The 15,994-nt window shown below is 39.6% G+C and overlaps 1 protein-coding gene across 1 annotated transcript; it reads right to left on the bottom strand.

Annotated features, from left to right (window-relative positions):
- Nucleotides 1-5,180: 5,180 nt before the first annotated feature.
- Nucleotides 5,181-14,169, bottom strand: LOC131244318 (protein LEAD-SENSITIVE 1-like). The gene is made up of 3 exons (XM_058243948.1): nucleotides 14,084-14,169; nucleotides 7,815-7,879; nucleotides 5,181-5,819 (listed from the first exon to the last, which is right to left on the bottom strand). Exons 1-3 carry the CDS (start codon nucleotides 14,167-14,169, stop codon nucleotides 5,329-5,331), a joined length of 642 nt encoding a protein of 213 aa, XP_058099931.1. The 3' UTR covers nucleotides 5,181-5,328.
- Nucleotides 14,170-15,994: the final 1,825 nt, after the last annotated feature.

Genomic DNA, 15,994 nt, shown 5'->3' on the forward strand with positions numbered 1-15,994 from the left:
ACTCGACGACGTTAGGATGATTTCAGCGACTTCCGGTCAATAATAGGTGCAGACCATTACCTTTAGGTGGCCGATTATCATGCCTAGTGTAGGTTTAGTGAATGTGTGTGGTGCAATGCTATTGCATTTTGCTGGAATTTCTTTGGAACGCATGATTGGAACTATAGGTATAGGATTTCCTAAAAATGTGGGAAGGAGTTTAGGCCCGAGCATCCCCAATTGCTTGAAATGCTGATTTGCATGTCTAATTGGGGTGTAAGCCTTCAATTTCTCCGAGTATTGCTGTTTTCCTGTTAAATCTTGTTGCATGTTATTTATGCTAGAAATTATAGGAATGAATGTTGACAAATTTCTAGATTGCTGAATTAATTGCATACAATTCCCACTACATGACTGATTTGTATGATTCATGCTAGCATATGTGAAATTAAATTGCTATGAATGGGTGTATGGCTATCCATCTTGTTAAATAGTTTGAATGTGATGAACATGACCCTTACAAATTTAATAGAGTTTAGTGTTTGCTGTCCGGGTACTTTACTTGCTGAAATTATGCTTATCATGTGTGAAATATCCCTAAATTTGATGATACATGATGACTATTAGTGCATATGCTCCTTATGGATTGGTCGATTAACTGGAATCACTTGGATGACCTTCTGTTAGATTAGCCCATGAGTAAATCTAGCCTGACTAGTTAAACTGTAAGTTGTTGGTCGTAGTTGGACTACACGAGACGCCGTTCTCAGGCCGATTAGTTTATGGTTCAGCTTGTCGGGGTATATTAGCTCACAATCGGTCATCCTTGTATGTTAAACTTATTTGAACACACTTGTATAAACCCGAAGTACCCTAAGACCTCCGCACCCACTGTTAATTGTGATTTACGGCCCACAAGACTCATGAGCTGGGGAGGGTGATATGGGACACTATGCCCATGCTGTCGGCCTATGCTGAGGTGACGAGCCTCCCCATAGTGACCAGTGAGCACCTAGACTCGTGAACAGGGGATGGTGGTATGGGACACTGTGCCCGTACTGTTGGTCTATGCTGGGGTGACGATCTCCCCATAGTGACCGCGAGTAGGACATTAAAGTCTCAACTATCTTCGTCTAATCTTAAGAATTTCGAGATTGACGAACCCACGAGGGCTAAGGATCACGAAAGTCATATGACCACGACCCTTGTGTCGCGCGATCAAGTTAGGGCAATACTTCTGCTAAGGGTATTTCGGTTTCCCTAACCTGCTGGGTGAATAAATCTAATTAATCAACTGGACTAACATGTTACATGACATCACATTATCTATTGTGGCGATTCGACAGTTGAGGTCGCAACTGAGAGAGTGTTGGTCATTACAATTGTTAGATGTCGTCGCTTGAGTGAGTATTGATGGTGAGAGGCATGCATCTATTATCAAGCCATGCATGGCATTAATCAATAGTACTTAGAATTCTATGATGTATGTTGTTCACTAAATTTATCCTATGTATGATAATTTTTGTAGCTTATTGCTAATGGTACCACTGATGTAGCTACTCACTCCCACTCTGGGACGATGTTCTAAAACACCAACCAGAATCTGGCGTAAATGTAGGAACACTGGAGCAGGACGTGCTAGAAGATGTCGGTGCAGACGATGAAGATGAGCAGGCGTACTTTCAAACTTTTGGTGGACCCTACTAGCTCGATGGATGGCAGCAGGATTGGGCCAGAGCCCTGATCATTTTGGGGAATGATATGAGGATGGGACTGGATCCCTAGTCGATGACATTACGGGAGTTGGATTTATGTTATGGATGATGGATTTATGTTGGATAGTTTATTTCATTAGTAGTACATGTATCTTTTAATTAGCTTATATGTTAAGCATGCTTAGTTTAATTCTTCATTATCTGCTAATACCTGATATTTATATGCATTTAAGGCTCTTTAGGGCACATGTGGTGCTCGGGAATTCAGCAGCCGAGTTCCTACTCGGCCCCTGAATTTCGAGGCGTTACAAAAATATGGATAGATATATGACGCAGGGATGAACGTGATGAGGTTGATCACCATCTTCCTCAAGAGGATAACTGCTCCGAATCCACGGAGCTTCTCTGGACTCCTCATAGAGACTTCTCAAATCCACGAGGAAAGAAAGCAGAAAATAGAAATAAATTCTAATAAATTTGAAATTGATTAATGAATTCCAATAAACGAGTTCACAACCCTTTAAATAGGGATACCAAGCAATGAGAGAGAAATTAAAAGCAAACTACAACTAAAACTCCTAGAATTCGCGACTTACTATAAATAGTAAACTTACTATTTATAGACGGTCGTGATGTCTACCAGTGTGCAAGGTTTTCGGCCAAAAATAGTAAGTGTCCTATTTGGCTTCACCAAACTATTCTCCTAATTATTCTAAGCTCTTTTCACATTGGACCCAGATCCTAAAGCCCGACGGATGAAGAGTTATAATCAAATAAAAACTTACTATTTATAGTAACAATGAAATCAAAACAGGAAAACGACCGTCGATCCAGGGATATTTCACAAATCCGGCTTGCGTAACCCGACATAGTGGGGTTGGTTGGCTAAAGTAGTTCGTTCTACCCCAAAATCATATATTATATGCCTGATAACTCATTTTGAATTGTGAGATACGTCCGATCTAAGGTCCGACAGTCCTGATCACTTCTGTCGTTGACCGGGCCTTTTCTGATCCATCTTGGCCATGAAACTGTCTGTGACCCGCTCTACATCAATATGTAAGTAAATAATTTTAAAAAAAAAAACACACACACACAAACAAACAAACAAACAACAATTCTTCTTTATGTTGTTTAGAGTTTCAATTACGTCAAGGCGTGTAGTGTTCAATCCAAGCCCAACTCATTACTACATTGGATCCATTTCTATCCCGAGCCCAACCTGCCACCCATTTAGCTGGTCCTGAATCCACCTCAGAAGTGGACCCGGGGGTTAACCTGACCCATTGCCACACCACGTGTTAATATTTATATAGACACATATTTGTGGTGAAAGTATACGGATGGACTTCTTGATCAATGTACCCTTATATTTGTTGGCTGTCTCCATCCAAATGAGACCCCACATACAATTTGGACGTTTGGTTGGCTCTCTGTTACTCCCATATAAAGAGATGAGGCACCATCATTTTTTAAGATGGTGCAAAGCTATGGGCTCTGTTAACATAACTGCTGCAAGGCACATGGAGGCCTAATTTGCACTAAATCAGGCACTAATTGAAACAAATGTGCATGAGATGTACCCTCTCCATCAGGTGCGCAAGCATATTTTCACTATGGACACTAAAACTCAATCAAATTTAATATCTAGGTGGGCCACATCATAGGGAACGATGTATAATCATGCCTAAAACCTCAAAATTCTTGTGGTGCAGCCCGCATGAGTCGTGGAATGTCTTGATTTTTTAGGAATCCATTCATCATGGTGTGGCATTCAGACCAGTGGTGTCGATGATATATACAAAAAACAGTGGACCTCACACAAACTTCAGATAATTTTTAATAGTAGTACTTATATCTAGAGATGGACACGTGCCAAACTGAGTTGAGCCTAGCACAGCTTGTCTCAGTTTGGCCAGCATCCTACCCCAGCTCAAACTCGGCACAATCATTGAGCCTAACTGGCTAACTTGGCTTGGTTCAGCTAACAGCTTGGGCCACTTCGAGCTGAGTAAGTTCAAATTCGAGTTCGATGTTGTACATAAAATGCAATGCATAAAATACAATCCATTCTAATTAACAATCCAACAAATTCACATATATATTTATTTAGAGGAATGCTCACCTGCGCACCTTTGTACACGTGTCTTATGTACAAAATCTGAATGGTCCATGTGATGTAGCACCCCTTGAAACCTCACAAGCCCATCTTTAAGCCTAATACAAAACTCTAGTGGACCATGGAAATAGGAAGGAAACAATTTCCTCCCTTGATTTGCATTTATCCTTGCTATGGCACACCAGAGTTTGGTATTGGGCTGAAAGTTGGGCTTATGAGGTTTCAAGGGGTGTTGCATCACGTTATATTATAATATATAATATATTTAATACTTAAATTGTACTTCCATGGATAGCGGCCGGCCATGCTACCATAGATAATGAGATAGGAGAGCAAGTGTTACTGAGGCAGACAGAGAGGCTACGACGGTCTAGACGGACGAGCGTGCATGATAGTGAGGGGATAAAATGGAGGCAGGGATGGCCGGATGGGTGCACGGGGCGGTGACTTGCTTGGACGGAGGTAGGGACGTGCTTGTGGGTCGAGGCTTACCAGTTTGGACAGAGACAAGAGAAATGGGAAAGGGAGCTAAGGCTCGGGGCGCTCGAACACTCACTTAGGCAGAAAGCGAGAGAGAGGGGGAGATGAAGGAGGCTAGGGGCCACAGAAGTAGGGCTCGGGGCAAGGTTGCTCACACGAGCATTCATTTGAATTCAAAAGGGGGGGAACGGTTAGGATTTTAATTTTTAAAATTCCTACTTATACTAAGTGACCAAGTCACCAAGCTAATACGACCTGAGTTGAGTTCGAGTTGAGGTCTGAGCCAAGTCAAGCTCGGACTTGGCTCAAAAAAATTTTAAGCTCTAAAAACCAGCTCAACTCAGCCCGAACCTAATTTCGAGTTGAGTCAAGTCGAGTGAGCTAGCTAAGCTAATTCATTTCGTGTCTAGCTTTACTTATATCTCCAACAATTTTCCATGGCATAGCCCACCTGAAGCCTGAATCAGTCCAAAGATTGCATATATCAATGGCTATATATATCAAATATATGAGCAGTCGTATTGGATTATTTTGGGCAATGACAATTCCATGAGCTTAGTGAATATGGCCAGTTAGGTGGGGCACATGGGCTCACTATCCTCCCACAATTGGGCCTAAGATGATGTCTAATAGATTTATCTTGCATGTGAACGGTTAGATATTTGTGCATATAGGCTTGCTGTATTTCTGTCAACAGGGTTGATCGAATATCTAAACAATGCATCTTTTATTTATATATATACAAATGGTCAGATATTAGCGTTACACGTGTAGATAAATTCATGAGCATAAGTTTCATTTGAACCATCAAATCTTGGCAATATGCACTTGCTATCACACGTGACAGATCAGACAACCATTATCATCGATGAAGCTTAAATAGAAAATGAAGCTTAAATAGAAAATATTTATTAACACTGGCATTCACTCAGTCCCTCCAACTTATTCTTACATGCTATGCTATTTAAAGTAGATATTACAAGGCATAAACGTGGGATAGAGAGTTATTGTCACCTACTCCAGCTTCTTGTCATTTTATGCAATTGTCATTACTTCACCCACAAGGCCTATCACAGTACCAGGAATGAAGCTTTGTGTTGCTCCATTAGCAATATTACTAATAAGGTTGATTGTCTGCCCACTGCAGCATGGGGCCTCTGCTCGTCCCGTCTTACAATAGAAAGCAAAGGACTCACAATTGTTTAGGATAAAATTATACTGTCTGAAGCCGTTATTGAGGCATTCATTGGCACGCCTAAGAACTACCTCTAGTGGGTCTGATTTAGCCATGCTACATGTCTTGCCTCCAACCCCGAAGACAAACGGGATCCATGAGACAGAGTATTCATATATGTAAAGTTGGTCTCCATCAAGAAAACAATCTAAGCATGAAAGAATGAGTCCATTGGTTGTCTTGTTTTTCCCAGCTCCACATTTATCGCAGTGTCTATAGCAGCCTCCAGATTCTATCTTTTGGCCAGTTGCCGCATTGAAGTGAATGACCTTGTTATCGCCCATATATATTCCTAGGTTACAATAAGAGGAGAGTTAGGTAGGCATGCTTTCTAATATAAACTTTTAAATGTAGCATGAAAATTTTCAATTGGGTTATGCTCATGCATACAAGGTGTGCCGGTTGGCTTTATGGTGCATGAGCTCCTCATCATCCATCAGGTTCACCACCTAGTGTTTGGCCTTGACCTTGAACATCACACTGATCCAAAACTCAGGTGGGCCTTGAAACAATGTTAAATCATGCCTAGAACTTGGTGAGGCCCACCTGAGTTTCAAAACAGTGTAATCTTCATGACGTCTCTTCATCATGGTGATTCATATCAGATGAACAGAGATTGGATGGCATGTATGGCCTGCGACAACATAATAGTCACCTGATACAAAGCTATGATGATCCACTTATTAGTAGGGATGCACCATTATGTGGACACCAAGTCATATTATTTACTGCTCATTGATTTAATGTTATTGACACAACAAGTCCTAGCATGACTTGCCTGGCATACGAAAATAGCCTCCTCAGAGATAATCAAATAATGTGAAAGAGAAAGGAAATTCAAGCAATGACAGAGAAGACCGAAATTTTATATGGAAAAGTTCCTACCAAAAAGATAAATCACAACACAAAGCTATAAACAATTTACTATAATAAAAAAGTTACAAGGAATGAAATAACTTATAAATTTGAAAATCCTAACTTTCTCCCTCTTTAAATGCTATCAAGCTCTCACAATTTTAATCTCTTATATTAACCTTAATTCCATATTAACTCAATTTGTATAATCCACGTATCAAATTAGAAACAAAACCGCACACTCAAGTATTTCAATCGTTCGCACCTTTCATCGATTGAGACATCAACAAAGTATCTCAATTAACCTAAATAGACCTTAGTTGACCGGGAACATCAAAACATACTTCAGTTAAAAGATCAAGAATTCTTCGGTTAACCAAACAGAACTAATAGATTAAAGATGCTCCATTAATAAATGTTGTGTCCTGCACAATAAATAGATTTGCCTAACTTTTATGTAAGACAATCATCGCCATGCAGCCCATTTGCAAGGACAGGGCATTTGACAGGTGATGTGTTAGCAGGAAAGTGGATGTATCATAACTTGTTAGAAGTTGGCATATCCAATTACTCCTATAAATTTCCCAATATCTAAAGCAACAATAACTTTCAAAAAAATAAAAAATAATAAAAATAAAACTAAAAGGCAACAACGTAGACTTAAACTTTATAATGCCAAACATGCCAAAAGAAATCGCGAAGGCCTAGTTTGGTTGCCAACAATTATTCTGTAATACATAAAATTAAATAAAAAAATAAATAAGTAAAAAATAAATAACCAGTTAATTAACAGTACTGGCAACGGAACACGACTATTGTCCTATTACTCGTCCGTGTCAGATAGTCCACTCGGGACCGGCATGGGTCGGTACCACAAGTCTAGATCTTGGGGGTTGACTCAAGCCAACTAGAATGTGTTGAACCATGTGACTCGTCTAGTCAAAACAATCAGCTGCCCATACTTATAGCGCACAGACACCATCCACGTACATAAGTGGAATCCATGGTTAGGCAATCCAGACTGTTGATATGCTATGGATTGCTATGGATGGACTATGCTCCAAGAATGTTTCAAATTGGCGGTCTATAAATGCTTAGAAAGACGGTTGAGAAAAATCTTGCAGCTTCAAGTGAAAAACTTAGGTCACTCAATTGCTCCAAACCAACAGCGGTTTTTTCTGGCAAGCTCCAACAAGATGAGAATAAACAGACCCACCGTCTGGATTGATGAATCATGGGCTCTGTTTGTTAGAATAACAAAATAGGGGCTGATTCTGATCAAGTCGACCGAGTAGCCCCCGACTTGTGTGGTAAGACTGGACTTGAGAATGGACAAGTCCGTCTTAAGTCACTGAACTGAGTCTCAAAAAAGATGAATTAAAACAACCTAAGAGTATGGGGATTAAATATTTAAAAATAAATAAATAAAGACCATGATGAGCGTAGATCTGAATGTTCCTCCATGCATAGATGTGATCACCAGGTTTTGAGTTGCTCCTTCAAAGAAGTTTGACTTAAGGATCTACCTGAAGGATTACCCCCCGTGAGGGACATCCAACATCACATAGACCTCGTCCCTAGGGCTAGCCTGCCCAATCACCCTCATTATCGGATGAGTCCGAAGGAGTGTGAGATACTTCAGGGGCAAGTGGAGGAATTGATCCATGAGGGTCTCTTGAGAGAGAGCATGAGCCCATGTGTCGTACCAGCATTATTAACGCCAAAAAAAGATGGAAGCTAGTGCATGTGTGTTGACAATCGGGCAATCAATAAAATTACCATTAAGTATCGGTTCCCAATACCACGGTTGGACGACATACTTGATATGCTAGAAGGGGCCAAGATGTTCTCTAAACTAGATTTAAGGAGCGGGTACCATCATATTCGTATCCGACCCGGTGATAAGTGAAAAACGGCATTCAAGACTAAGGAAGGGTTATATGAGTGGCTGGTCATGCCCTTCGGCCTATCGAACACACCAAGTACTTTTATGCATCTAATGAATTAAGTTCTAAAAATGTTCACTGGCTAATTTATAGTAGTATATTTTGATGACATATTGATATATAGTCAGGATGAGGCGGAGCACAGGAAACATCTCAGGCAGGTACTGCAGGCTCTACAAATTAACAAGTTGTACCTCAACTTGAAGAAGTGTAGTTTTTTAACTGACAGCCTGTTGTTTATAGGATTTGTTGTAACGTCCACAGGCATTCGTGTGGACAATGAAAAAGTGCGAGTTATTAAGGAGTGGCCCATCCCGAAAAACATTCATGAGGTGCAGAGTTTTCACGGGTTGGCGACCTTCTATCGTCGATTTGTGCGAGATTTTAGTACCATAGTCGCGCCTATAACAGATTGCATGAAGAATGACCGTTCCAGTGGACCTATAAAGCTGACAAGAGCTTTCATGAAATCAAGCATCTTTTGTCTACAACACCGGTCTTAGTGCTTCATAATTTTGACAAATTGTTTGGGGTTGAGTATGACGCTTCATACGTCGGAATTGGGGGAGTATTATCACAGAAAGGCAGGCCGGTAGCCTTCTACAGCGAGAAGCTCAGCGAAGCCCGAAAGAAGTGGTCGACTTATGAGCTTTAGTTATACACAGCTGTTCAGGCGCTGCGACATTGACGGCATTATCTGATTCAAAGAGAGTTTGTTCTGTACACTGACCATCAAGCATTAAAGTTTATTAATAGTCAGACTAACATGAATCATGTGCATGCTAGATGGTTTGCATTTTTACAGGAATTCACGTTCGTTCTTAAGCACAAGTCAGGACAGCAGAATAAGGTGGTTGATGCACTTAGCCGTCGTGCATCACTACTTGTTACGATGAGCAACAAGGTGGTCGGCTTCGACTGTCTCAAGGAGCTGTATACCGAGGATGAGAACTTTAAAAATTCTTGGGTGAAGTACCAAGAAGGTCACCCCATTGACCTTCATATATATGACTATTTTCTCTTCAAAGGGAATCGATTGTGCATCCCCCAAAGTTCTCTGAGAGAGCAGATTATTTAGGAGCTACATGGAGGTGGCCTCGGTGGACACCTTGGGTGAGACAAGGCTCGAGCTCTTGTGGAAGAGCGGTATTACTAGCCACAATTAGTAAGTGATGTGGAAAAATCCGTACAACGTTGTCATGTTTATCAGACCTCCAAGGAGCAATCTCAAAATACGGGCCTCTACACCCCGTTACCTGTGCCTGATGGTCTTTGGGAGGATTTATCAATGGACTTCGTGCTTGGTCTCCCACGAACACAACACGGTATGGATTCGATTTTCGTGGTGGTAGATCGTTTCTCTAAGATGGCACAATTTATCCCATATAAGAAGACCCTCGATGCAACACACGTGGCAAATCTATTCTTCAAGGAGGTCATACGGCTACACGGGGTCCCCAAAACCATTACTTCTGATCGTGACACGAAGTTCATTAGCCACTTTTGGTAAACTTTGTGGACTCGATTCGATACACGACTTCAATTCAGCAGTGCTTACCACCCACAGACTGATGGGCAGACCGAAGTTGTGAATCGCACGTTGGGAAACCTCCTTCGCTGTATTTCAGGAGAAAAACCGAAGCAGTAAGATTTGGCCTTGTCTCAAGAAAAGTTTGCATTCAACAACATGGTGAACCGCTCGACAGGAAAATCACCGTTCCAGATTATCTATGGACGAGTGTCTCGCCATACGCTTGACTTGGTCCCTCTGCCCAAGCACCCAAGCACAAGCATTGCAGCAGAACATATGGCAGACAAGATCATGGGCATCCATGCGGAAGTGTGGACCAAGGTACATGCCTTGAACGAGAAGTATAAGGAATAAGCGGACAAGCACCGGCGACAAAAAGTGTTCAAGGTAGGTGACTGCATTATGGTCCATCTACACAAAGAGATATTTTCGACCGGGACGTACAACAAGTTAAAAAATAAGAAGATTGGACCCATCCTAATCATTCGAAAGATCAATGACAATGCTTATATTGTTGATCTTCCAGATGACATGGTTATCTCATGGACTTTCAATGTCACGGACCTGACCGAGTATTATAAACCAGCACAGGATGAGAACTTAAGGACGAGTTCTTTTAAAGTGGAGGAGACTGATGTAGAGCGGGTGGCAGACAGTTTCATGGCCAAGATGGATCAAAAAAGGCCCGGTCGACGACAGAAGTGATCCGGACCGTCGGACCTTAGATCGGGTGTATCTCGCAATCCGAAATGAGTTACCTGACGTAAAATATATGATTTTGGGGTAGAACGAGCTACTTTAGCCAAACAACCCTGCTACGCAGGGTTACACAACCCGGAATTGTGAAAAAGCCCTAGATAGACGGTCGTTTCCCTTCTTTAACTTCGTTTTTACTATAAATAGTAAGTTTTAGTTTGATTATAACTCTTCATCCGTCGAGCTTTAGGAGTTGCGTCCAATGTGAAAAGAACTTAGAATAATTAGGGGAACAGTTTGGTGAAGCCAAATAGGACACTTACTATTTTTGGCCGAAAACCTTGCGCACTAGTAGACATCACGACCGTCTATAAATAGTAAGTTTACCATTTATAGTAAGTGGCAGATTCTAGGAGTTTTAGTTGTAGTTTGATTCTGATTTCTTTTCCATTGCTTGGTACCCCTATTTAAAGGGTTGTGAACTCGTTTTTAGTCATGAATTAATCAATTTCGAATTTCTTAGAATTTATTTCTATTTTTCTGCTTTCTTTCCTCGTAGATTCGAGAAGTCTCTGTGAGGAGTCCAAAGAAGCTTCGTGGATTCGGAGTAGTTATCCTCATCATGTTCATCCCTGTGTCAGTTTGGTATTCTGAAAAAACTACTTTTGGTGTCTTGCGTTTTAGGGTTCTCTCTCTAACTCTAACTACCCCACTGGATCGGTATTTATAGTAATTCGTGGCATCTTATAAGAAATATCTTCAGGGCGCGCGTTTATAGTAATTCGTGGCATCTTATAAGGAATATCTTCAGGGCGCGCACGCGCGCACACACACACACAGAGAGAGAGAGAGAGAGAGTACACAACGAACATTTCCAGCTGTCCATTGATTGAGGTCAACAATCTCCAAAATTCCTTCCCACGTTTTGGAAAGTTGGGTGGAGTAGGAATTGAAATGTAGATATAATTCGATTTCACCACACATGGATGATTGGACACAATTTCATCTCTGGCTCACAGTCACAAGTAGAATGGTATCTGAACGGTGGCAATGGGCCATGTCCCTGACCAACAGAACACAGCTTTGGACCAGGCCGGCTTGATGCATCTTGAACGTTTTGAGTGAAAATTAGGTATTTCATCACGTTTCGGGCCATGCATGCTGGTTCAGGGCTGGATCCAAACCATTTCGAAGCTTGGGCTTGGGCCTACTGTGCTAGGCCTATGTTAGAATTGGGACCTAGACCTCAAGTGTCGGGCCTAGTTGTCACTCACGTAGCTTTTACTCGTTAATGATTTTATATCGACATACACATGATATAATTATCAATACATTTAGAATTATTTTTCAATAATCCAAACTATTTATAGGCAGGATTTATTATGGATGAAAGATATCTGCCAAAAATAATTCTAAAATTGAGGCTTTTAAAAACATTTAGTTACATAACTCTTTTATTATAGGGTTGACCTTGTGTTGAGTCTGGTCATTTTCAGCCTACTAGGGTTAGGAACAAGTTAGAGCCAAGGCTTAGGTGCGCACACGCATTTTCACTATGGACACTAAAAATCAATTGAATTCAATATCTAGGTGGGCCATGTTGAACGGTGTATAATCATGCGTGATACCTCAAAATTCGTTTGGTGCAGCCCACATGAGTTGTGGAATGTCCTGATTTTTTAGGAATCCATTCATCATGGAGTGGCAGTCTGACCAGTGGCATGGATGATATATACAAACAACAGTGGACCTCACACAAAATTAGGATGATTTTTAACAGTGGTACTTATCTCCAACTATTTCCTATGGTGCAGCCCACCTGACTACTGAATCAGTCCAAGGGTTGCTGGGTTAGGAACATTTAAGCTAGAGTTTTGAGTCATGTGTTCAATTTCTTAATTAGTATCCGTGCATCTTGTATATATCATACTCTCCCAATGTATCAAGGTTTTTCATGTACAATAGTGCAACAATATGGTTAAGATTGAAATTGGCATTGGTAACTGTCAGGTCAAGCATGGAAGACTGGCGAGTCAAAATGAAAATTAAATTAGTTGTTTTTCTTGAGTAGCTTTTACTCGAAGATAAGAGTACAAACTTATTCGGAAACTAATTCGCTATGGCAGAGAATGAACGCAAAAACTAATGCTCCCGTATCTGCTGAGAATTGGTTCCAACACATCATTTGGGAATGGAAGACTGACTAGCAGAATGAAAATTAAATTAGTTGTTTTTCTTGAAGATAAAGAGTACAAATTCGTTATGGTAGAGAATGAACGCAAAAACTGATGCGCCGGTATCTGCTGGGATTTGGTTCCAACACATCATTTGGGAATGGAAGACTGACCAGCAGGACGAAAATTAAATTTGTTGTTTTTCTTGAAGATAAGAATACAAATTCGTTGTGGCTGAGAATGAACGCAAAAAACTGATGCCCCAGTATCCGCTGAGAATTGGCTCCAACACGTCATTTGGGAATGGAAGACTGATGACTAGCGGAATGAAAATTAAATTAGTTGTATTTCTTGAAGATAAGAGTACAAACTTAGTCGGAGACTAATTTGTTGTGGCTGAGAATCAATGCAAAAACTGATTCTCCATATATATCCGCTGAGAATTGGTTCCAACACATCAGTTGGGAATGGAAGACTAGCTAGCTAGAATGAAAATTAAATTAGTTAATTTTAAATTTATGTGCCATATAGATTGGTATTCATGACTTGTAAAATTTTATTTGAGAGCTAGAGTTTGAGTGAGTGTTCAATTTCTTAGTATCCCTTTTTCAATGTACCTAGGTTTTTCACATGCAATAGTGCAATAATACAATTAAAACTTAAATTGACACCAGTACCCATTGGGGCAAGCATGGATGTCTATTAGAAGAATTGCTCCATTTTACATGATAGTTCAAAAACCCAAAAACTCACCCCAACTTGATGTCCAACCATGTCGGCTTCAACCATAGTCTCTTTTTTTTTCTTTTTTTCTTTTTTTTTTTTAAAAGAAAATGATCTATCATTTCATATGATAAAGACATGTACAGGTAAAAGATTTCCCGAACTGCCAGCCTGGAGATAAAACAAACCCAGGTGGAGCACAAGGAGAAGACGAAGGACTTTACAAAAGAACCTACACAAAAAGAAGGCTAACTAATCTCTCTATTGGCACCCAAGCCAACTTTGTCAAGGAAAAATAGGCTCTTGGTAAGAAGAGGAAAGGTCCTTGACCACTGTGATCACAACGTTTAACTGGAGATCGCTACCCGAGTGCGCCAAGCTATCCACTGGAGCATTCCCTCTCTTAGGATGACATTAAACACAAAGGTGCCCAACTGCTTTAAATTTTTTATCCTTTTCAACCAGGGGTTCCAGATCCAGGATGGGTGGGATCTACCATTAAGCATATCCGCCACCAATTTTGAATCCATTTCCACCTCCACCATACTTAACCCAAAGGATCTACAAAGAGAAAGACCATCACAAACTGCTCTTAATTCTGCTCTATTGTTAGAACTGACACTTATCCAACATAGAAAGCAAAGATGAGAGCACCGCTATCATCTTTGCATAGCCCCCCTCCGCCTCAGAGCCTGGGGTTCCCATGAGCTGAGCCATCTATGTTCAACTAGTTTTACTTACATGGCTTAATATTAACTAGCTAGTTGAGTTTGGTTGTACCAAACATCATGAAATTTAATTATATTTTGTAATAAATTATGTTTGTTAATCATGAAATGTCCTAAAATTTCGATATATTCTGCACAACCAAACCTAACCTAAATTATATACGTATATAGTCATCTTAGAAAATTATTAAAGGTAATAAAATAAAGTTGTTCTTTGCATACTCTCTATTGGGATTTATGCTGCGGAATCACACTAATCTAGATCTAGGATAACAATCCAAGAGGCCAATGTAACACCCCGAGTTTTTGAACCCAAGTAAATGACTTGTTTTCTAAAAATTCAAGTGTTAACCTTTAAAAATACAAATTCCACATATATATATATATATATATATATATATATATATATATATATTGTTCTTTTTTTTTTCCTTTCAAAGTGAGCATTTAGGCGGAATAGGAACAAATCAAGCATAAATGGAATCTTCATACACATTCAAACATACGAGCAGTTGCCTATAATAACTTATACAAACCAATGTCTTAATGTTAACAATTACAAGAAATACACAATTTACCACATAAAAAATATTAAAATACATATAAACTAAGCTGCAAGATCACGCAGCTTCTCTTGTTAGATACAACCATGCATCTTTCACAATTGTACCCTGCTCCTTATCAATATGAACATGAATATCATCTAGGCCACCTGCACTACCTGTACGGTTATATATTCGTGAATGAGTACCTAGCTCAGTGTGAATTTTTCTCAAGATTACATACTGCCGCATTAGGTAAGCCTAGTTATAAAAGGAAGACATTCAAAACAATACATGATACAGTCTTATTAAACACATGAGTGCATGAGTGCACATCAACTAGGGATGCTCATCCAGTTGGCTTTTGGGTGAAACTCATGCATATGACCGGTCACCAGTGAAAGTACATAGTACATGCATAGTACCAAACTTACTGAAATTGGGTCATTAGTCGATGGTCTGGGAGCTAGGAAAATGATACCACAACTAAGGGCACGTGTTACAGCATCCAAAATTAATCATTCGTCATCGCCCATATGCTATGAATGCATGATTAGCTCAACCGTTATTATTCCATTTACAACTAGTCAGTTTAATAAAGCGTAAAAGTCACTACGGGAGGTTCATCACCTAGCGTAGGCCGACAACTGGGACATAGTATCCTATTTCACCATCGCCGGCTCATGAGATCTCCACTTTAGGATGTTTAATGGAAGCCCATCGACTAGTGGCCAATAAAATTCAATATATGGGACTTACCATCGCATGGTTATGTAGAAATAAATCATCAAAACCACATATGACAAATACATCGAAGACATGATTTTAATTAGTCAAGGTTGAGTTTAGTTGTACTGAAAATCATGAAACTTAATTATATTCTGTACTAAATTCAACTAGTTAATCATGAACTATCTTGAAATTTCAAATAATAATAATAATAATAAATAAATAAACTAAAAAACCAACCTAAATTATAAAAATATATAGTAATTATAAATATTTTTAAAAAATGGTAGAAGTAATAAAATATTGTTTTTTTTATTCCCACATTAATAATAGGGTATTTGCAAATGACCACATAAAAACAATGTGATTTGCAAATAACCACAATGTTAATTCAATTTAGATTGTCCAAAATCGTAGTTTATTGTTTAGATGTATCATTAGCAAAATAAAAAATAAAAAATCATTAGAATAACTACAAAATTCATTGGCATTTAATTAATGGTTAAATTTTTTTATAAAAAATATCAAATGGTTCTTCCTATC

Source organism: Magnolia sinica, chromosome 4, assembly GCF_029962835.1.
Source record: "Magnolia sinica isolate HGM2019 chromosome 4, MsV1, whole genome shotgun sequence".
Taxonomy (NCBI): domain Eukaryota; kingdom Viridiplantae; phylum Streptophyta; class Magnoliopsida; order Magnoliales; family Magnoliaceae; genus Magnolia; species Magnolia sinica.

What these genes read in the sequence shown, in the direction of transcription:
- LOC131244318 (XM_058243948.1), bottom strand. Translation starts at nt 14,169, where the DNA reads ATGGCTCAGCTCATGGGAACCCCAGGCTCTGAGGCGGAGGGGGGCTAT. An exon ending in CTCTCATCTTTGCTTTCTAT is followed by an intron (nt 7,880 to 14,083) that starts GTTGGATAAGTG and finishes ACTTCTTTGAAG; the next exon opens with GAGCAACTCAAAACCTGGTG. An exon ending in TCAGATCTACGCTCATCATG is followed by an intron (nt 5,820 to 7,814) that starts GTCTTTATTTAT and finishes ATTGTAACCTAG; the next exon opens with GAATATATATGGGCGATAAC.